Source organism: Pungitius pungitius, chromosome 18 (assembly GCF_949316345.1).
Source record: "Pungitius pungitius chromosome 18, fPunPun2.1, whole genome shotgun sequence".
In the NCBI taxonomy this organism is placed as follows: Eukaryota; Metazoa; Chordata; class Actinopteri; order Perciformes; family Gasterosteidae; genus Pungitius; species Pungitius pungitius.
This window is the reverse complement of record NC_084917.1, coordinates 36,690-58,002: the sequence shown is the minus strand read 5'-3', so window position 1 is coordinate 58,002 and position 21,313 is coordinate 36,690. Positions and strand designations below refer to the sequence as shown.

The 21,313-nt window shown below is 44.6% G+C and overlaps 3 protein-coding genes across 4 annotated transcripts; 2 read left to right on the top strand and 1 right to left on the bottom strand.

The window, feature by feature from the left end:
- Positions 1 to 614: 614 nt before the first annotated feature.
- On the bottom strand, positions 615 to 5,910 carry LOC119226883 (transcription factor 7-like 1-A). Its single transcript, XM_062558822.1, has 12 exons — positions 4,854 to 5,910; positions 4,660 to 4,729; positions 4,372 to 4,514; positions 2,820 to 2,897; positions 2,618 to 2,735; positions 2,463 to 2,535; positions 2,314 to 2,388; positions 2,068 to 2,181; positions 1,785 to 1,950; positions 1,606 to 1,713; positions 1,478 to 1,526; positions 615 to 1,400 (listed from the first exon to the last, which is right to left on the bottom strand). The coding sequence occupies exons 1-12, from the start codon at positions 5,016 to 5,018 to the stop codon at positions 904 to 906; spliced, it is 1,656 nt and encodes a 551-aa protein (XP_062414806.1). The 5' UTR covers positions 5,019 to 5,910; the 3' UTR covers positions 615 to 903.
- A 1,382-nt stretch (positions 5,911 to 7,292) lies between these two features.
- LOC119227138 (drebrin-like protein B) lies at positions 7,293 to 15,763 on the top strand. Of its 2 annotated transcripts, none has more exons than XM_037485645.2 (14): positions 7,293 to 8,437; positions 8,569 to 8,624; positions 10,652 to 10,764; positions 11,259 to 11,333; positions 11,407 to 11,547; positions 12,015 to 12,092; positions 12,166 to 12,293; positions 12,372 to 12,426; positions 13,175 to 13,250; positions 13,352 to 13,507; positions 14,415 to 14,468; positions 14,626 to 14,690; positions 15,417 to 15,486; positions 15,571 to 15,763. In XM_037485645.2, exons 1-14 carry the CDS (start codon positions 8,355 to 8,357, stop codon positions 15,705 to 15,707), a joined length of 1,287 nt encoding a protein of 428 aa, XP_037341542.2. In that variant the 5' UTR covers positions 7,293 to 8,354; the 3' UTR covers positions 15,708 to 15,763. The 2 variants fall into 2 exon arrangements, with proteins under 2 accessions (XP_037341542.2, XP_037341541.2); XM_037485644.2 differs by having other exon boundaries at positions 7,294 to 8,437; positions 14,623 to 14,690.
- Positions 15,764 to 16,367: 604 nt separating this feature from the next.
- On the top strand, positions 16,368 to 17,908 carry LOC119227087 (cytochrome c oxidase subunit 5B, mitochondrial). The gene is made up of 4 exons (XM_037485557.2): positions 16,368 to 16,521; positions 17,102 to 17,172; positions 17,276 to 17,375; positions 17,449 to 17,908. The coding sequence occupies exons 1-4, from the start codon at positions 16,425 to 16,427 to the stop codon at positions 17,559 to 17,561; spliced, it is 381 nt and encodes a 126-aa protein (XP_037341454.1). The 5' UTR covers positions 16,368 to 16,424; the 3' UTR covers positions 17,562 to 17,908.
- The last annotated feature ends 3,405 nt before the right edge of the window (positions 17,909 to 21,313 follow it).

Sequence of the window (21,313 nt, the reverse complement as noted above, 5' to 3'; positions counted from 1 at the left end):
CCAAACTGTTCTTGGATGGTTGGGAGAAGTTGCTCTCGAGGACGTTTTGGTACCGTTCTGTATCCATGGCGTGTGAGTGTGAGTGAACCCACTCCTTTGGCTGAGAAGAAACACATGGATGGTTTCAGGATGCTTCACTGTTGACACGACACTACGACGGTAGCGCTCACCTTTTCTTCTCCAGACGAGCCCAAACCACCTGAGAGGGGATTCATCAGAGAAACATACTTTACTCCAGTCCTCAGCGGTCCAATCCCTGTTCCTTTAGCAGAATATCAGTCTGTCCGTGGTATTTTTCCTGAAGTGGCTTCCTTGCTGACCTTCTGGACACCAGGCCATCCTCCAAGTCTTCGCCTCACTGTGCCTGCAGATGCACTCACAGATGCATTCCTTGAAGTTCTCGATGATCCGATAAATAGTAGCTTTAGGTGCAATTCATCTGATCACTCTTCATAACATTTATGGACTTTATGCAAACTGTGATCATAAAAACTGAGGCAGCAGACTTTGTGAATATTAATATTTTTGCCTTTCTCCAAACTTTTGGCCACGGCTGTGGCCACACGAGACTCAGACCTTTATCATCATCATCATCATCATCATCATCACAGAGGCAGGACTCAGTGAATATTTATTAACAGAGGAACCAGAAAATAGATTTACATTCAATACTAACAGGTAAAAGGAAGCTTTTAGCTGAAAAACACAGTGCCTCACCTCACTTAACAAGTGGATTGTTCATGGAATTAGAAAAAGTGAAAATAAGTTTGCAAGAAAATACCGTTTCATAAAGTGAGAGACGCAGCCAAATATTGACTAGCTATTTGTCCATTTCATTATAAAAAATGTTTCTATAAACTTTTTTTAAAAGCATTAAAAAAGTTGTATTATATATTTGAAGATTCACAGCCGACTGGTTCTTCTGCAGGACTGACTTAAGGCACCGTGTGACTGAGCGGTGGTGGGAGGTGGGACGAGGATGGGTGGAGGAGGGGGGGAACACCTGGAAGGAGCCTGTGGGGAGGAGATGGGGGTGTCGCAGGAGGAGGTGGGGGTAGAGGGTCCTGGAGTGACGGGGAGGAGGGTCCGGTGAGGTTTGGTGGTGAGGGCCAGCGGCTGCAGCTGCTCGCCGTACGCCGGCCCGCCGTAGCAGGACGGGTGCGTGTGCTCCGTGTGGGTCGGCGCCGGGGCCGCCGGCGAGGCCAGGGCGGTGGTGGGCGTCGCCGGGGAGTCCAGCGACGAGGCCGGGCTGGCTTGGGACAGGTGTGTGTGCGTCAGGTGGGAGACGGTGTAGGGCTGCGTGAGGTGGGGGCGGGGTTGTGTGTGTGCAGTCGGCACAGAGTGTGTGTGAGGCGTCTCGTCACAAGATCTCTTCAGCTCTGGAGGAAAGCCCTCTTCATCTGAGGAACACAGATAGAGGCTTAAACCCAAAACACCGAAAGGACGTTATGTTAATTATATTAAAGCATCTTCTTACTTTCAAACAGAGTCTCACTCTTTGCCCTCTTCCTCTTTTTCTTTTTACCCTGCACACAAAGCAGCATGTGACCTCATTAAAAGGGTGGGACGCTGTGAACAGGCTGCCGTGCTGTACACGTTACTCACGTAGTTGTCTCTGGCTGACCAGCCGGGGTAAAGCTTGGAGTGGAGGAGTCGCTCTTTGCGAGCCAGCTCGTAGTATTTGGTTTGTTCGTCTTTGGACAGAGAATGCCACTGCAGACAGGAAACATCTCAGTCAGTAAAGTAACGAGCACAAACACACACACACCCTCACACACACTCACCCTCTGCCCCAGGATCTGGTTGATGGTGGCGCTCTCTTTAACTTTGCACTGAGCCACTACTTTGGGCCTCTCCTCTCTCATGTACAGCATGAAGGCGTTCAGCGGCTTCTTGATATGAGGCTTCTTCTCGTCTTCTTTGTCCTGCAGGACGTCCGACATCGATCTTCTACAGGAACATGTTACCATGGTGTTAATATATAATTATTGTATAAGTCACAGACACAGTTCATTGTGATATAAATGAGTTGACAGTTTGTGAAGTGATTGAGTCAAATGTTGGTACCCGTTCTGGCTGCTGCATCCAGGCTCCTGTTTCACCCTCGAAGGGACAAAGGGGGAGTGAGAAGTTGTGGACTGGGGGGTTGGTACACGTGGAGAGAAGCTACCTGACACCAGGCTACCAAACAAACACACGTCAAAGGTTAAAGTTTGCCCCTTAAAACAAAAGCTCAAACAGTCTCTTTCTTGAAGAACTCCACCTGACATTAGGCCCCGCCCCCTGTGAGTTCCATATTAAAACAAGAGTTACCTGGACATGGAGGCGTTCATAGCCAGAGCAGCTGGGGAGAAGCCTCCAGCCAGTGGGTACACGGCCTGTCCCTGTCTGCATGGACCAGAGGACGGTGTCAAACACTCCATTAAAGGTCCACAGTGACAGAGTGACGAGAAGTTACTTACAGCCATCCCAGAGGGTGAGGGACCTGGGCCATGCCTCCAGGAGACACTGGGTAGCAGGGGGTCCTCGACATACCTGCACAGGTGAGAATCAAGCAGATATCAGTGATGGCCACCAGGCCTCAGCTGGATGTGCTCATGTGTGAGCGGAGACTCACCAGCGTCAGGGGAGAAGCCAGGTGAAGCCCTCTGGGGGGAGAAGGCCTCGGGGCTGTAGGACAGCAGTGGGTGGAGGTGGGTCATGTGAGGGTGCTGCACCATCGGCATGTTGTTAGACTGCAGACAGAAAGCGGAGAACAACGGTGTCATCCACCCACCAGGGGGCAGCGTTCTCTTCAACCTGAACGTTTAGTGTCTCACCAGGTGAGCTGGAGCAGCAGAGTCCCGCACAGATGCTCTTCCTGGGACGTCCAGCAGAGGCCACTGAAACGGGAGATACTGAGGGAGACAAAGTTCAGATCTGATTTTTATTCGTGTAGAAATGATGGCATGAGGAAGATGGAGATTTGATGATTGTTTGATTGGCTGAGAGCTGAAACATGCAGACGAGGCCAGATAAGATCAGAAGCACATCACGCACCATGTGTTAGCTGACCAGCCTCAGTCATCAATGCTTTCAGAGCTGATCACGCTGTGATGAAGTGCTCTGATTGGCCCGAAGACTTTTAATGAATGCAAGTACGAGAACATTTGGCTGGTAGCTCCTCATAGAGCTTTGCATAATGTGTGTGTTTAGGAGGTCGCTGTTGGTAGATACATCATCCTTATGGGTTTTTTAAGACGTCGGAGACAACGCAGAGTAAACAGAGATATTGTGGGATTGTTCTTCCTGGAGACAACGTTTACTTAAACAAGCAGCTCAGTCAACACGCAGAGTGAAAATAACACCCAACCTGAGAGCCTTCACTGGGGCTCAGGTGTGACACGTTGGCACATGTAGGGGTGTACACCCTGCCTAGAGGCGGCTGGTGATCTACAGTCCTACTTCCTGTGTGACTACATGACAGTAAATGGTCCCTATTGTTGCTCAGATAGCATCCCGACAACCAAAAACTCCTTACCTGAATTTGGAATGGCAGGCGTGTGTCTTCCTCCCCGAGCCCCCTCCCATGAACACACCTCCTCTCACTGAGGAGGCCGATGAGGACACATGGTCCCATTGTGGGCAGAGACTTGTGTGTGTAGCCTGAGGCCAAGTGTTGGAACCCCCCCATGAAGTTACGCATTATCAGCATTCACACTCTGCTAATGACAACAATGGCCGACTAACGTGGGGGGGGTGGTGGTGGGGGGAAATGCAGGTTTATGCAGGTTAAGCTAGACACACACTCAGGTGTGACATTTACTCCCTTTACTGAAGATGTATTATGTTTAAGGCTGTCAATATTCACGCGATAATGTATGAAATTAATATGGCAGAGATTCATGTGATAAAATATTAAGCAGTTATATTAGGCAGTTAGCACAGCTTTGTTTCCTCCAGTGGGCGTTGACCCCTGACCCCTGAAGCACGGCGTGCTGCAGTCAGTTAGATGCAGAGACGCTGAAGATGGAGAGAGGAACTCGTGTCCAACAGAAGGGGGACGAGGGTTGCTGGGCTACTTCCATGTCAACATCTACCTGCAGAGGACACCACTGTGTCCCTAAAAGACGTTTGGAAACGTCCTGCTAGATGTGGGGACATTGATGGCACTTCAAACACGTCAAATGATGGAGTTGAGAGCAAAGTGCACGAGGACAGAAGAGTCGCTGGTTCAACATGTTCCACTCGGTTCTGAAGATGATCAAATGTGTGTCGTTTTGTGTTTAAAGAATAATCAGTAAAAACAGTGTCAATGTACTACATTTACATATGATTCATGGATGGAACCTGTCCCACAACAACATGAACACACGCACACACTCAACTCACCGTCCTGGCGCTGGGGGCCAGGGCTCCGTTGGAGAGGTAAGGACTACAGAAGTTCCCCAGGTCTGGGATCATGAAGAAGGGATATCCAACAAAAGGAGAAGAAGAGACCTGGAAGAGACCTCCATCCTGCTGCCTCCTCAAGGCTGAAAGACCAGGTCCACATGAGCAGAGTGAGACATACACACATATCTATTGGCTTATCTTTATTCTATTTATTATCTAAATAGTCCATTACATAGGATTAATAAAGTAATAACAACAATAGAAATGTGTTACAGAAATATTTACCTTCTTGAAACAGATGATTTTGTCGGATCCTGTTCTCCAGATCGGAGTTAGTTCTAGACTGTCTGTCAGCCTAAACACAACAACACAAACACACACGTCAATAACCCCAACACAGAGACACACACAATAACAACAAAGCACAGTGTGTCTGCAACAGAGAAACCAGAGTTAACGACTGACCCCAGATCACTCACCTCGGAGTCTGAGCTGGACTCGGACTCGTTAACCAGAGACGACTTGACATCGTCCAGGTCTCGTTCAGAGGAAACGTTCCTCTTCTCCTCTTGTTCTCCTTCATCTTTAAAGGCGATCAGTTCGTCGTTTGCTCCCAGATCGTCTCCTCCGTTCAGCTGCGGCATGTCTGCAGGCTAGCCGCTGCAGCTAGCATGAGCTAACGGCTAGTGGACAACCTACACTGGACGCTAGCCGCTGCAGCTAGCACGAGCTAACGGCTAGTGGACAACCTACACTGGACGCTAGCCGCTGCAGCTAGCATGAGCTAACGGCTAGTGGACAACCTACACTGGACGTTAGCCGCTGCAGCTAGCAGGAGCTAACGGCTGAGTTAGCCCGAGCGATGGCTAACTTACAGTTTGTAAAGAAACAGCCAACCAGAAAAAGAGGTCCTTTAATACAATATCCAGCTGAGGTTGTCTGGGTGTTTCACAGTTTAAAAGCAGCCACGGTTATTATTTTGTCTTTTATGGCGTTAAAACCCGCGTATTAAACTAACCTGCTAGCTAACGTTAGCTACCTGCGGCGTTCACTGACGCGTAATGTTTGTTCCGCTGAACTCCTGAAGTCTGGAAGTCTTTGGGTAGTCTTCCTGGAATCTCCTCCACCACAAAGACAGTCCATAAATAAGTCCAAGCGCAGGGAGAGCTTTACGGACAATAAAACCGACTCAGAACCAACCCAGAACCGCAGCCTTCAACGACCCGGACTAAAAGTTTAACGTGTAGTTCCTCCAGCGGGAAAAGTAAAGGCCCGTTGAGATTTGATCCAAATGTCCGAAGTTCCGTTTAAAACAGGCATTGTTCGACCGATGAGAACTCAGATCCAGGCCGTTTGTTTGTGTGGCAACACTTCTGGTACCGAGAAAGAGACTCCGCGACTGTTGGGAGTACCTGGACCAGTACTGACTCTGGACCAGTTCAGCACAGCGCGCTCGTCTTCAAGCGCAAGCACTAGAACAGCCAGCTGAACTGATCCTGGACCAGGCTCAACAGGTCGATCGCATTTGTTTTCAAGAAACAAAGAGGTGGGCGGAGTTTAGATGGACAAGAAGGACACTTTTAAACCTTAAAGGACCAGTCGGACACCTCAATGACGTCATGGCCCGAAGAGTGGCGAACGTGTTTTCACCATTAATCAGAATATTGTATAACTTGTCTCCAGATCAGTGCAGCAGACTGAGGACATGTAATACATACAGTTAAAAGTTAAATGTATCTTGAGATACTAGATTAGGAGTGTTTATTGCATTAGAATATGTATGTATATAACGTCTGTAGAATGGTTTAGTTCATCTCTTTAGACTAAGAAGCTAGTTTATTCTCTTTTTAAACTGTTTTTTGTGGCCAGCTGAATCTGAAAAATTAAATTAATCCAGAGAGAATTAGTTCATCTGGACTCGGGACCATGCTGGAGTGACCGATTTCATCTCCAGACTGATATATATGTGACTCAGTAAAAACAAACAGGAGGGTGAGTGGCAAACGGACCACTTCACGCACCGCTATGCTGAGCTCAGCTACTTCCATCTCCTCCAACGTTACCCTGCACGTGCTGCTAAATGTGGAACATTGTATATATGTTAGGGCCGGGACTTTAGCGCGTTAATTAAGATTAATTAATTACAATGTGAATTAAGATTAATTATTTACACAAAAAATAACGCATTACACATTTTTTACGCATTTTTACACTTATTTTTTGCACCGCGGAACGTTTCTCACTGGATGAGTTTCGGGGGGACCGATTATACTGGAGCACCAACTAGCGTCCATGACTTGAGACAACAACAAACCACAGTGAACATGAACGAAGAAGCTGACGAGACCGTGTCTGGTGGCCCCGTGAATGGGAAATCTTCTTATAATAAACACACGGATGGAAGCGTCGATAAGAGCGTGGTTGTGTGCAAGCTGTGCAACAAGGAATTCACATCGAGCCTCAAGTATCACCTCAACGCAACACAATTAGCAGCTAGCGAGGACGTACAAGGACCCACACCCAACCCACACTGCACCAGATGACTGGTTTAAGGACCAGGGTAACTAAGTCCACGTCTGAAAAAATAACCAATGTTCTGAATGTACTTGAAAGTTTTGGTCTACTTAAAAAAACCTAGTTTACAGAAGGTCTACTTACCTATAGGCTACCTGAATTTCTGAAAGTACTATATTTCTAAATATGCTATTTCTACACTTGTCTGCTGGAATTGGTTGAACAAAAATAAAAATCCATGTGAAAAAAATTACTTCTCACTGTTCTCAGGTCAAATATTTATGCAATTAAAATGAGATTAATTTTGATTAATTAATTACAAAGCCTCTAATTAATTAGATTAATATTTTTAATCGAGTCCCGGCCCTAATATATATATATATATATATATAATTGCTATATATATAATATATAATTGCTATATATAGTATAGAGTTATATGTAAGCAATATAATTTCAAATACCAGCAAGTGCTTCATACTGCATGTGCACTTCATGGCAGTCATGGGACTTAGGTGAATTGTTTGAATCTGGAATGTGGGAAGTGATTTACAGTGATTGTGCAGGTTTGTTATCACAGGATATTGAGGTGCTTGTGGACACATGGGATGGGGCATGAAATTATTATTGATTTTCTTTTGAGAAACACAATTTTCTCCACAGTATTGGGGTTGAGTGGGTTAATCTTTGTAGATACCATTTCCCCTGCCTTAGAAAACAAATAAAAATGAACATCCATAATTAATGAATAATTACACAATACAAGTGACAGACTTGGCCTATTGCCAACCTTGTTAGAGGAAATCAAACTGAAGTGCTCCCACATCTCGGAGCGACCTCTTTGCCAAAAGGTTCCATTGTAAATTTGCTCTTTGCTACTCTCAACAACACTGACTTTGACTGTATCAGACAGACGAGCCTGAACCCTGTTTCGCACCCATTTGAATCAAATCGATGCGGTCACGTGACTGTGCGACGGAACGAAGCTTCGGACGTCACTGATCACGTGATCAGCAGCGAACGAACCAAGCACCGATACATTTGCTTCACCTTGCACTGGTTCATATTTCGACACAAGCTTCGAAGCAGGAGGGTCGGAGGTAACAACCCTGCCTTCCTGCACCAGCCCACGTGACAGAAGGCCCTGTTAAAATGTAACTTGTTTTGTTGTAACATACTAGATACAACTTGAATGCCCTGTCAGTGGCACATAGCTTTTGTTTATTAATTAATAACCAGGGTTAGGGTTTGTGAAGGGTTTTGAGGGTTAATTATGATAAATACACACAAACACACACAAGAGGATAATTTTGGTTGGGTTGATGAATGAATGGAGGTTGGTCAGAGGGAGCAGCTACTGAAGGAATGAGGCTCATCAGGTTTCTCTAGTTTCACTCTTCGGCGTGAAGGAGGATCTGTGGTAAAGTAAAATAGAGGAAACTCTTCACTGAGGAAAGCTGAAGACGATGGCAGTGAATCTGAGTAAGAATGGCCCTTCACTCATGGAGGCGTATAAAGAAGTAGTGGATGGAAAAATGGACACAAACTGGTGAGTTATCACTGGTTATGAAATGCTAATCTACCAACTTGCTAACTCCCTGACATGCTAACCTGCCGACATGCTTACCTGCTGACATGTTATGCTACTGATATGCTAACCTGCTCACTGTGTGTTTGTAGGGTGCTCTTCACTTATGAAGGGAACACTAATGACATCCGTCTGGCACAGAAGGGAGGTAAGATCTGATAAAAAAACACTGTAATGTCCACTAATAGAAGGTTAAACTCAGTCAGAGATAATACATATAATCATTGTAATAACTCAATGACAATAGCAAACCAGAACTAGAACCATTCACGTTTGTTTAAAACACAGCATGGCAAAAAATCCCTCAAACCCGATGCACTAATACAGCACAGACTCCAAAGCACGGCCCATTCAAGTATAATTTACATCAGAGGGAATGACATTAACTAAATAATAAAATCCACATGACGGACAAATTAACTCATTTCTGCGGATGTAAAAGACGCAAAAGCAGTTCACCTATTAAACGCTGTCCACGGTTTACAAAGTTCAACCTGAATTAGTCCTAAATACTGAGATCTGCTTGCTAGCTTTCCGTGGGCCACTGACTGTCACGGTTTGGCTTCATGTCCTGTTTTATTTGGTAGTCTCATGTCTCTCGTGTCCCTGGGTAACTTCACTTCCTGCCTTTTCCTGTAATTGTCTGCAGTGTCCATGATTGTTTCCACCTGTGTCACCTGCACCTCCCCTGTGTGTTTAAGCCCTGTCAGCATCTTGTCTCGTGTGGCGTCATTGCATGTTCTGCATGTTGTCATGGTTACATGTTGTCATGGTTACATGTTGTCGGAGTCATTGTCTGAGAGTCATTGTATCCTTGTTTTTTTCCCCTTGGTGTTTTTTTTTTATTTTGGACTTTTCATTAAAGCGTTTGAGTTCTGCCTCTGGCTGCACCCACCAGTCCTGACAACCGACCAAACCGCACGTTAATGAGGTATGAGCCTAGCTCGGTGCTACTGGCACGCCAAAGAATACACCCAACATGTCAAACTGTTGGTGTGATTGGTTGACGACTATGACAATCAACAATATGGTCCCCATAGACTTTGATGTGCAAAGTCTACATAGAACAGCTGTTCTCAACTGGTTCAACTCAAATTTATTTATTGAAAAGATGGTCCTAAAGTCCTGCAACATCCCATCAACCTGAGCCTGAAGTAGGAGGAAGTCCTGGTACTGTGGAAGATGTCGTGCCTGGTCCCGGTAAGAAGACAACTCCGTCTGGCCTCAATGACCACCGACCAGTTGCCCTCACATCCCATGTCATGACGGTGCTGGAGAGGCTGGTCTTGGCCCACCTTTGACCGCAGGTGAAATCATTAATGGAGCCTCTGCAATTTGCTCACCAGCAGATAGATGTGGACGACGCCGTCATCTATCTGCTGCAACGAGCCCAGTTGCATCTGGATGGAACCGATGGCTTACTTTCTCGAACTCTGAACGTGGCCAAGACCAGAGAGATGGTGGTGGACTTCAGAAGAAAGATGACATCTTCACAACCGATGAGTGTTCTGGGTGATGATGTGGACATAGTGGAGGAATACAAGTACCTGGCTGTCTCCATTGGCTGAACTGGAAGGCCAACATCAACGCTGTGTACAAGAAGGGGAGGAGTCAACTTCGATCCTATAACCTATACAGCAAGATGTTGGAGATGTTATACCATTCTGTTGTGGCCAGTGCTCTGTGACATTATCTGCTGGGGGAGCAGCATTGAAGCTGGTGACGCCAATGGATTAGGAAGCTGGTGTAGAAGGCCGGCTCCATCATTGGCTGCCAACAAGAGCATCCTGAACAGGTGGTGGAGAGGAGGACACACAAAAAACCATGTCCATATTGGACATTCTGGACCACCCTCTTCACCACCTACTGCAGGCACAGCGTTGCACCTTCTCCAACAGAATGATCCAGATACAGGAAAACATTCGTGACAACTGGAATAAGACTTTACAATAAATCACCACTGGCTAAAGCCACGTTAATTGAATAACCGCTTCACTACGTGTTTAATATCAATACCAAGATGGTTTCAGCCATAGCTCACGCCCTAACCCTAAAACGACAATTTCAAAGTTTATTATAATAAAATAAAACAAAACATCAACTGAGGCATTGATGAAAGATCATCATTGTTATTCATGTCAACCAAAACCACCAAGTATTTCTCTGTGTTCACAGACGGTGGTTTGGAGGAGATGGTGGAGGAGCTGAACAGCGGGAAGGTGATGTACGGTTTCTGTCGAGTCCAGGACCCGAACTCCGGTCTCCCCAAATATGTTCTCATAAACTGGGTGAGACAGACACACATTCACAAGAAATGCAGGAATATACTCACACAGTACATTCAGGCTCAGTTTTACTCTGTGTGCGTGCGTGTGTGCGTGCGTGTGTGCGTGTGTGCGTGCGTGTGTGTGTGTGTGTGTGTGTGTGTGTGTGTGTGTGTGTGTGTGTGTGTGCGTGCGTGCGTGCGTGCGTGCATGCGTGCGTGCGTGCGTGTGTGTGCGTCTGTGTGTGTGTGCGTGTGTGTGTGTGCGTCTGTGTGTGCGTGCGTGTGTGTGTGTGCGTCTGTGTGTGCGTGCGTGCGTCTGTGTGTGCGTGCGTGCGTCTGTGTGTGTGTGTGTGTGTGTGTGTGTGTGTGTGTGTGTGTGTGCGTGCGTGCGTGTGTGTGTGTGTGTGTGTGTGCGTGCGTGCGTGTGTGTGCGTGTGTGCGTGCGTGTGTGTGTGTGCGTCTGTGTGTGCGTGCGTGTGTGTGCGTGTGTGCGTGCGTGTGTGTGTGTGCGCACAGACAGGTGACGGTGTAAAGGACTCTAGAAAAGGAATGTGTGCCAACCACGTGAGCTCGATGTCCAGCTTCCTGAAGGTGTGTGACCTGATCAATGTGTGTGTGTGACACACTACGGAGGCCATGTGACCTGATCTGTGTGTGACACCAGGGAGCCCATGTGACCATAAATGCCCGTGGAGATGATGACGTGGACCCGGAGACGATCTTGCAGAAAGTGGCCAAAACCTCTGGAGCCAACTTTCACTTCCACAAAGCGAAGGAAGATAAAGCCGCTCCGAGAGGCTCTGTGGTGAGAAACATGGATCTCTGGAATAAATTCAATCTGATATGTTTACAGGAACATGAATAAATACATTCACTAATTAAATGAAGTATCGATGATTCCTTTTCCTACATGATCTTCGTGTGCAGCAACTAAAGTTTTTCTGTGATGTCATCTTTTGCTTTAATGACGTCATAGTGATGTCATCTGTGTAATCTCAGTTTGAGATTCAAATGTCTGTTCGAGGATGAAAAAGAATCTGATTTCAGCAAGTCGAGGAAAAACGATGCTGTTGAATTGCTTTGTGGAAAAGTTAATATTCCATGAATGAGATTGTAAAACATTCTCAGTGAAATCTTTAATCTGTGGTCTAGTTTTGGATGGTAAACAAAAGTCTCTGATGTCAAAGATACTTTCCCTTCTAAAGGAATGGAGACGAGTTATTGGAGGAACGTGGAGGAGAATCATAACTCACACCTTCTCTGCTGTGACAGGGTTCTGTGTATCGGAAGGTCAACGCTGTGGAGGAAATACAACAAACCAGAAAGGACGACTTCTGGGTTCAACATCAGGTTTCTCTTCCCATTCCTTCGAGGGTGTGCAGTTTGACTTGATTTCATCTGATAAAAGCTTCTCTGTCTTCAGAGGGACGAAGCACTTCATCAACAGGAGGAGAACCAACGGCTGAAGGAGGAGAAACAAACGTTGGAGAGAGAGAGGAGGGAGGTAGAGGAGAAGCAGACGGGGGAGAGGGAGAAGAAAGCCAAGGAGAAGTAAGTCTTCATCATCATCATCATCATCAACCACGCCCACATCTAACAGCTGATTGGTCCTTTGTGTTTGTCCTCCAGGACTCTTCAGAAGCAGATAGAAGAAGAGGAGCGAGAGAAGGAGCAGCAGAGATACGTGAGTTTAACATTCTTCACTTAAGGTTCATCAGTTCCATCGGGTCAGAACCAGGAAATAGATCTGTGAACATCTGGTGTCTGAGCCTTAGTTCTGAGGGTTACCTGGATTCATTGCAGAAGCAAAAGTATTTTGGAGTTGAATGTTAATACACATGAAGGAGAACAAAGTCTTCAGAAGTGGATCCTGAGGAGACACATTCTTCCACCTAGTTCTGATTTAAAAGATGAAATAAACTGTTTATTCTAACATAAATATTAAAACAATGTGCCTGATTTAGAACCTGCAGGAAGATGGAAACAGGAAGTCTGGGATCAACTTGGCTGCGTCTGTGCAGAAAGCTAAAAAGTGATTAGAATCAGAAGCTGTTTATTGCCACCTATGTTACACATGTGTCCTGGTGATTGCTGTCATATAAGCATAAAATAAGATGGAAGTAAAATAAGATAAAAACGTTTAAGCAAAAATAAATGGACAGACAACATAAGTGCGTTAAAACACGTATGTATATACATATATGTCAGTATTTTAAAATAGTCTAATGTATTGTAATCTAAAAAGAAGAGTCGATGTTTGCGCCTCAGCTGCTTCTCAATGAAAGATTGAATATGTTTAAACTACAGATGTTAGAACAGCTTTGTGTTTACTGGTCAGGGATTGGCTGATTGAGCTTCACCCCCCAAACTGTTTTAATGAGATACATTAAGACAATCCTTAATTCCCCTTTCAACCCTGTCTATGTTCACAGAAGGACAAGTCACAGACTTCTCAGAGAGACATGTTCAAGAGGGGGCAGAGCTTTGAGGCTCCTGCTTCCACACCTGGTGAACCTGCACAGATCAATAAGCTCAACCAGTGAGCCAATCTTTAATCATATTATAGATTCATATTATGGCATCATTCACGGTCTCATTCTGTGTCTCAGGGAAACTTCTTTCTGAGAGAGATATTCTGCTACCACCAGCGTCTCCTCCTGCTCCAGCTTTGCTCCCCTTGTCTCCTGTCTCACCTGTCTCACCTGTGAGGTCTCACTCACCTGCTGCACCACCACAGACAACTGGTTCACCTGCTCCAGCTGCAGGTGAGACACATCAGATCCATCACCTCAAGTGGCTGTATAGGCGAGGTGATGGATCTGATGTCACATGGTGTCATTAAACATTAAATACTGAGGCTAAAACAATGTCCTCCTTCTGACAAACCACTTCTGCTTCAACTCAAAGAACCACTTTTAAACATATTTAAACTCAAAGTGTTTAATAACAAATTAACATCTGCTTGCAAAACAATTTAATTGAATTTCAGAATTCAAAAACGACAACAATCTGACAGTTTAAATATTCCTGTAATAGTTTTCTCCTGACTAACAATTATCTATAAAATTCCTCATTTGTCTTCATGTGTAGTAACTTCATCCGTCTAAATCCTATCAACTGACCAAGAAATTAACCAACAGTATGACTTTTTTTCGTCACACTTCTCCACGTGTCGTTTAATGTTTACAGCTCAATAAGCTGCAAAGATCATCAGACAACATCCTCTCACTCTCAGACCTTCATTCTGATGACCTTCAGTCTCAGACCTTCATTCTGATGACCTTCAGTCTCAGACCTTCATTCTGATGACCTTCAGTCTCAGACCTTCATTCTGATGACCTTCAGTCTCAGACCTTCATTCTGATGACCTTCAGTCTCAGACCTTCATTCTGATGACCTTCAGTCTCAGGACCTTCATTCTGATGACCTTCAGTCTCAGGACCTTCATTAAGTAGTTTTATGGGAACTGGAAGCGCTTTTACTGCTAATAATGATCAAATTACTTAAATTTACATTAATTGTATTTGCCGCTAATAACTCAAGGATGAACAAGAAGAATAGTTAACATTTATTTCATAACTTTTAGTTAATATTTTATTCCAGGAAATTAAACTAGTGTAAAATGAAAATACGAAAGGAGATGAACCGCTAACATGTCTTTGATCCACACAGAAGAAGAGTGGTCTGACGAGTTTGAAGACGAAGATGGAGATGAAGCTCCTCCTGGTGACTAGTACTAGTTATACAAATCCAGTACTATTGGCTCCTTAAATACTGAATAATATGATGTGATGATTTAATCTTTCAATGATCAGATAGAAATGTTGGATTATTATAATAATAGTTGTCGTCATACGCTTTGTTTAATGTCTCCAACCAGAAGATGTGTCCAAGGCAGAGCCTGAGGAGGACCTGTATGAGAACGTCTATGATCCCACAATCCCCTCGGTGAGTTCTATTGTCTTTATTCAGACTTCAAATATACCAAGTACTCTACTTAACGAGACAACATACTTGGACACAACCTATTCAACGCGTGTAATTCTGCTTGCTTTATATCAAGAGAACATTTATGCTTATGTAATAAAGCATGTTTTGGAGTTGTATTAAACGTCTCTTCGTTAGGGTTCCGCCCTCCAAACTTCATGTGGTTATTATATTTGATCAAGTCTGATAACACTGATGTGAGATCATATTATAACTGAATAATGAAATCAATAAAATGTTATTACTCAATAATAAATGTATTCATATATTTAAACTGAATAATGAACTCACTAATATGATATTGCTAAATAATGACCTCACGTTTATATTATTAATACACACATTCCATCACAATTCATTTAGCTGACGCTTTTATCTAAAGCAACTTCAAATAAGTGCATTTCAACCATAGAGATACAAAGTAACAAGAAAGTATAATTTTCGTCAAATAAGCAGTTTCAAAACATGTTATAGAAAAGTGTCATAAGTTCTACAGTTAGTGTTTTAGTGGAGGTTCAGTCTGAAGAGGTGTCTCAGTAATGTGTTATAACTTAAGGACCACACTAAGATGTTATTACTCAAAATGAAATTAATACTATACCATTACTAAATTAACGCATTTATGTTATTACCAAATAAGAATCAGTTCAAAGAGCAACTCCACTCATGAATTGATATGAATGTAAGGCTGGAGGCGTTGGTGTGGACACGAGAGGACAGAACATCAAGGCCCGAGCTTTGTATGACTACCAGGCTGGTGTGTACACACACACACACACACTGTCACAGACACAGGTATACACAGACACACACTTGGCTCACCATCAACTCTTCTCCACAGTGGACGACACTGAGATCACCTTTGACCCCGGGGACATCATCACAGGGGTTGAGATGCTGGATGAGGGCTGGTGGAGAGGATTCGGACCTCAGGGAGACTTCGGGATGTTCCCCGCCAACTATGTGGTGCTCCTCTAGAGCTCTGACCCTCCTCCTGGTCACCTGACGGGAAGTCGACTAAGACAATAAAATATATCCCTTACCTTACAGAGGTCTGTTGTCATTTCTACATTGAGTCTCAACTTTGATCATCAGCAGATTAAAAGCTATTAGTTAAAGTGTGTGAAATAAGTATTGAACACGTCCCCAATTTTCTTAGTAAATATATTTCCAAAGGAACTATTGACATGAACTTTTCACCAGGTGTTGGTAACAACCCAAGTAATACATACAAAGAACCCCAAACAAAGAAGTTCAGAAATAAAGTGATGTGTAATAATGTGAAATGACACAGGGAAAAAGTATTGACCACGCTTACTGATATTTATATATTATTATTATATAATATATATTATTAGTTAATCAATACTGTACCAAACACACAAGTATTAATGATCTGTGCTTGGGCCGCCCAGGCTGGTATCATTTTCACGAAATTGATAATAAATTGATAATTTAACGCAATGATATATGACAACATGATTAATATATGAATTAATAATATGAAGTATTATTATTGCAATAATGGTATACATATATATTACCCCCTAAGGGCAATAATAATAATAACAGAATTTATTAAGCATTTGCTGCATAGATTTGTGATTTGTGGGATCAAACTTTTTGAGACGGTGACGTTATAAACGTCTGACGTCATCAGCCTGCGACAAGCAACCAGAGCGCAACGAAGGAGAAATGGCTGCAAGGTTATTGTTGCGCTCGGCCTTCAGAGCCGCTACGACCTGCCGGGGGGCCCCGGTACCGGCTGTGACCCGCGGGATGGCGGCTGGAGGTAAGAACAGAACCGAACCGACCGAGCTGTAGAGCCGGAGAACAATAAGAAATCGGGTTTATGAGAGGACAGACAACGCTACCGGGGGAAGTCCTCCGGAGAACCTCATGAAATGTCTTTAATGAATCAGATGAACGAGAAGCGAGTTCTGCGTAGAGAAGGTCGCTTTATTATTGTACAAGATGTTTACCATAGAATCCATATTGATCACAAGATGACTATTTTAACACGTGTGTGACGACGTTTAGCGTTATTTAGATCGTGTGTTTGTTGTGACTTCAGTTTTTTTCATTTTCCGTAAAACATTTAACCTGTTTTCTATTTATTTAATAGGTTACTCAGAATTTAAAGTGGTTTGGAGCCAACTCAAGGTCAAAATAAAGATTTCAGAACTAGTGTCATGGAGGACAGATGATGCAATTGAGTTTCTAACAGTAAGAAACCAGGTCTTCCGTTGTTTAACGTGCAGGAACCACGATGTCATCCAATGGTTGTGTTTAACATGAAGGATTAGTGAAGAGAGAATAAATGTGGTCACATGTGTGTATTGGATACGTCCCAATGTTCTGGTCTTTTTCAGGGATTCCTACCGATGAGGAACAAGCTACCGGACTGGAGAAGGTCATCATGAACGCCATGAAGGAGGGGAAGGTACGGCCCTCTGATCAATAACTGGTCCTCAAGTAGCTCTTGCACCACTGTGAAGGACGTCTGTCGGTCTGGTCCCTCTAACCCGAAACGTCCTCTCCTTCAGGACCCCTACAACATGATGAAGCCCAAGGAGTACGCCGGCTCCAAGGCCGACCCCCACCTGGTTCCCTCCATCACCAACAAGAGGATTGTGGGATGTGTCTGTAAGTGGTTTGTCCTCCTGCTGCTGGGAGTCTCATGTGTGCAGCACTTCATCCGTGTCTCTTGACCCTGCAGGTGAAGAAGACAACACGGCCGTGGTGTGGTTCTGGCTCCACGAGGGCGACGCCCAGCGCTGCCCGTCCTGTGGTTCTCACTACAAACTGGTGGCCCACGAGCTCCCCCATTAGCTCCTCCATAGCTGTTCTGATAGAGCTCTGCTCCTCAGCTGTGTGTCTGCACACTGTCGGCTTCTCTCTCAGATGTTCCTCCAACTATCAGAACGCCCTTCTTCAGGCTGCAAGATGTTCCATTGGCTCTTTCTACTTCCTGGAGCCGTGAGTCCTCTCCTAATTGGTCCTTGTTCTGACCTGCTGACCTAATCAGTCTCTGCTTCACATGGTAGTCGTTAACCAGGGACAACACCTGGTGTGTTTGGACCGTTTCCACTGAGAGACAGTTTACTCCGACTCTGGTTCTGTGTTCTACTTGCTCCACTTCCCTCTTTACATCTACCAATAAAGTCCTGAAACTTAAACATTCACGTCTTTGACTCTTTGCACTGCTCTGTTTTTAGAAGTTCATCATGTTTACATTTAAACACCCTTTACAGAAGAGGAGGGAGAAGCTGTTTGGAGCGGATTCATAATCAGACAGAACTACCCAGAGGTAGTGCTTTGATTACTTCACCTAAACACACTTTTAAGTACATTTAAAATAAGTTGAATGAATTCAAAATGAAAGACATTTAAATGTCCTTCTCTGAGAGGTCTGCATGTTGCCTTCTCGTGTCTTCGTGGTTCTCACCGGGTTCTTCGGGTTAATGGACATTATTGTAGGTGTGTGAGTGGGAGAGTCAGTGGTTGTGTCTCGTCTCTTTTGTCAGTCCTGCACTTGACTGTTGATGAGTCCAGGTTGTACCCCGTCCCTAACCCAATGCTAGCTGAGGTTTACTTCAGTGCCCCCCCCCTTAAGTAGAAGTGGTATAGCATCAGAAACATTGATTTGCCAGGTATGATGGACATACAAGGAGGTTTTCATGGTGGGTGGTGCATTCATAGAACAAAGGAGAATTAAAGCAGCGATTCATTTGCGGGGAGCAGGTTATAAAATAAAAAACGTGACTTCCTGTTGCCACTTTTTTCAGGTTCCTGAGTTTCAAACTTGTAGGACAAACGTAGTGCTGGGGCTGCTTAAACTAATATTTGTAGAAGGCTCTATTGAGCTGAATTACTATTTTGAATCATTAAAAGTATATCAGGTAACTAGATCTTTTACTCTAAATGTGTGTGCCACATGTTTAGTACCTCAAAAGCACCTTTGTTTACTGGAAACTAGAAAGATTTACTTCCTGTTACCACTAGGTGGCGCTATGACTTTGATTCCACTGTCTTCAGGCCTCAAGTCCCATCAAACGTGTAAATTGGAAAGGATCCGATGTGACAACGGTTTATTTGTTCTTTGCGAAGGATGAGCTTTGCCGATGCTCCCTTTCGCCGCCGTTTATCGGATTCTTTTAAGATTCTCAGTGAAGTATTTTCAAGGTCGTAAGTCTGCCGACAACTTCTGAGAAAGTTCAGATTAACGTGAGGAGCAAAGTAAAAAAAACATTCAACTTCCTGTTGCCCCCAGGTGGCGCTATGATTAAGGTTTAAAATGATCATATGGATGTCTACAGGGTCATATGAGAATTATGGAGCAGATCTTCATGGCTTGGTGGTTTTTTTTCGAGGAATTCTCTGCATGCACATAGTTTAATATTTCTTCCAGCAAAATGCTAGTTTTAAAGAACAAGGTCTCCAGATCACACTGGCCAAATTTTAAAAGAATCAGGTTTAATATCTGAGGAGATTGGTCTTTTACAACTCTAAAACATGAAAATAAGCCAAAAGGGCAGATTTTCAACAATTAATGCAGCACTCCATATTCTTCAAATACTTTAACAAAATGAGGGCGTGTTCAGAGGTTCAATGTTCACATATGTTACAATTTTCGTGATGGCAGGCCAAGTCATTTGGAAGTTATGTGTCTTGCCAAATTAAGCCACACCCCTTGTAAAGTTCATTAGCCCATATCTAAATTGGATTGAGTATATTTTCTTTAACCAAGCTAGTCTGCTAAACTTGTTGTTGCTTCTGCTGTTTTTAAGTAACCTCTGCCCGTCCCACCACCTGCCCCCTTGACCCCATTCCATCCCACATCCTACAGTCGATTGCCCCCGATCTTCTTCCCTTCCTCACATGTCTCATTAACAATGCTCTATTATCTAACTGTTTCCCCAACACTTTGAAGGAAGCAAGAGTTAACCCACTTCTGAAGAAACCCACCCTCAACCCTTTGGAAGTAAACAACTACAGACCCGTATCCCTCCTTCCCTTCCTGTCCAAAACAATTGAACGAGCCATCTTCAACCAACTCTCCTCCTACCTCCATAGTAACAACCTCCTAGACCCCCACCAGTCAGGCTTCAAGGCGGGCCATTCCACAGAGACTGCTCTCCTCGCTGTCACGGAACAACTCCACGCTGCTAGAGCCGCTCTCTCTCCTCCGTGCTCATCCTACTGGACCTTTCTGCAACATTCGACACAGTAAACCACCAGATCCTTATCGCCGCCCTTCAGGAACTTGGTGTCACAGGATCCGCGCTGTCTCTTCTCTCATCCTACCTTGATGGTCGCACCTACCGGGTAACCTGGGGAGGATCAGCGTCGGAACCTTGTCCCCTTACAACTGGAGTTCCTCAGGGCTCCGTCCTGGGTCCCCTCCTCTTCTCAATTCACACCAACTCTCTTGGCTCCGTCATTCGCTCCCACGGTTTTTCCTTTCACAGCTATGCCGACGACACCCAACTAATTCTCTCCTTCCCCGACTCGGACACTCAGGTGGCGGCACGGATCTCTGCCTGTCTGACATCTCCCAGTGGATGTCCGCTCATCACCTGAAGATCAACCCCGACAAGACCGAACTACTTTTATTCCCTGGAAAAACCTCGCCCACCCAGGACCTGACCGTTAACTTCGGCGACTCCGTGTTAACGCCCACTCAGAGTGCCAGGAACCTCGGCGTAACACTTGACTCCCAACTCTCCCTGACTGCCAACATCGCAGCGACGACACGATCCTGTAGATACACGCTCTACAACATCAGGAGAATACGACCCCTTCTCATTTAGAAGGCGGCACAGGTACTGATTCAGGCGCTTGTCATCTCCCGCCTTGACTACTGCAACTCTCTGCTGGCGGGTCTCCCAGGTACCGCCATACGACCACTGCAGCTCATCCAGAATGCAGCAGCTCGACTGGTCTTCAACCTTCCAATATACTTCCACACCACACCACTTCTCCGTTCACTTCATTGGTTACCAGTGGCTGCCCGCATCCAGTTCAAAACATTGGTACTGACGTACCATGCTGTGAATGGATCGGGACCAGTCTACATCCAGGACATGGTGAAACCCCACATCCCAACTCGCACACTCTGATCTTTATCTGCCACGCTGCTTGTTCCTTCCTCACTGAGAGAAAAGCACTCGACGAGATGGCGACTCTTTGCTGTCCTGCTCCCAGATGGTGGAATGAGCTCTCCGATGACATCAGGACTGCAGAGAGCCTCTACATCTTCCGTCGAAAACTCAAGACACACCTTTTTAGACTCTACATTGACCAAAACACTAGCAAACCGTAGCACTAACAAATGATAGCACTTAAATGGTACTTATAATGGCACTTTTCTATAACATGTTTTGAAACTGCTTATTTGATGAAAAATGTACTTTCTTGTTACTTGTTCTTCTGAGTTTGTATCTATGTGGAAATGCACTTATTGTACGTCGCTTTGGCTAAAAGTGTCAGCTAAATGACATGTAATGTAATGTAATCTTCTCAAAACAATAAGATATCAACACCATTTAAAAACATCACATTTTTCACCAATTTTGATATGC

Excerpts from the sequence above, each read along its gene's own strand:
- LOC119226883 (XM_062558822.1), bottom strand. The coding sequence starts at position 5,018 with ATGCCGCAGCTGAACGGAGGAGACGATCTGGGAGCAAACGACGAACTG. Across the intron at positions 4,515-4,659 it reads AAATCATCTGTTTCAAGAAG|CCTTGAGGAGGCAGCAGGAT; the intron begins GTAAATATTTCT and ends CTGGTCTTTCAG. Across the intron at positions 2,182-2,313 it reads ATGAACGCCTCCATGTCCAG|CCTGGTGTCAGGTAGCTTCT; the intron begins GTAACTCTTGTT and ends TTTGTTTGGTAG.
- LOC119227138 (XM_037485644.2), top strand. The coding sequence starts at position 8,355 with ATGGCAGTGAATCTGAGTAAGAATGGCCCTTCACTCATGGAGGCGTAT. Across the intron at positions 12,427-13,174 it reads AGAAGGAGCAGCAGAGATAC|AAGGACAAGTCACAGACTTC; the intron begins GTGAGTTTAACA and ends CTATGTTCACAG. Across the intron at positions 13,251-13,351 it reads GGCTCCTGCTTCCACACCTG|GGAAACTTCTTTCTGAGAGA; the intron begins GTGAACCTGCAC and ends TCTGTGTCTCAG.
- LOC119227087 (XM_037485557.2), top strand. The coding sequence starts at position 16,425 with ATGGCTGCAAGGTTATTGTTGCGCTCGGCCTTCAGAGCCGCTACGACC. Across the intron at positions 16,522-17,101 it reads CCGCGGGATGGCGGCTGGAG|GGATTCCTACCGATGAGGAA; the intron begins GTAAGAACAGAA and ends GGTCTTTTTCAG. Across the intron at positions 17,173-17,275 it reads ACGCCATGAAGGAGGGGAAG|GACCCCTACAACATGATGAA; the intron begins GTACGGCCCTCT and ends CCTCTCCTTCAG.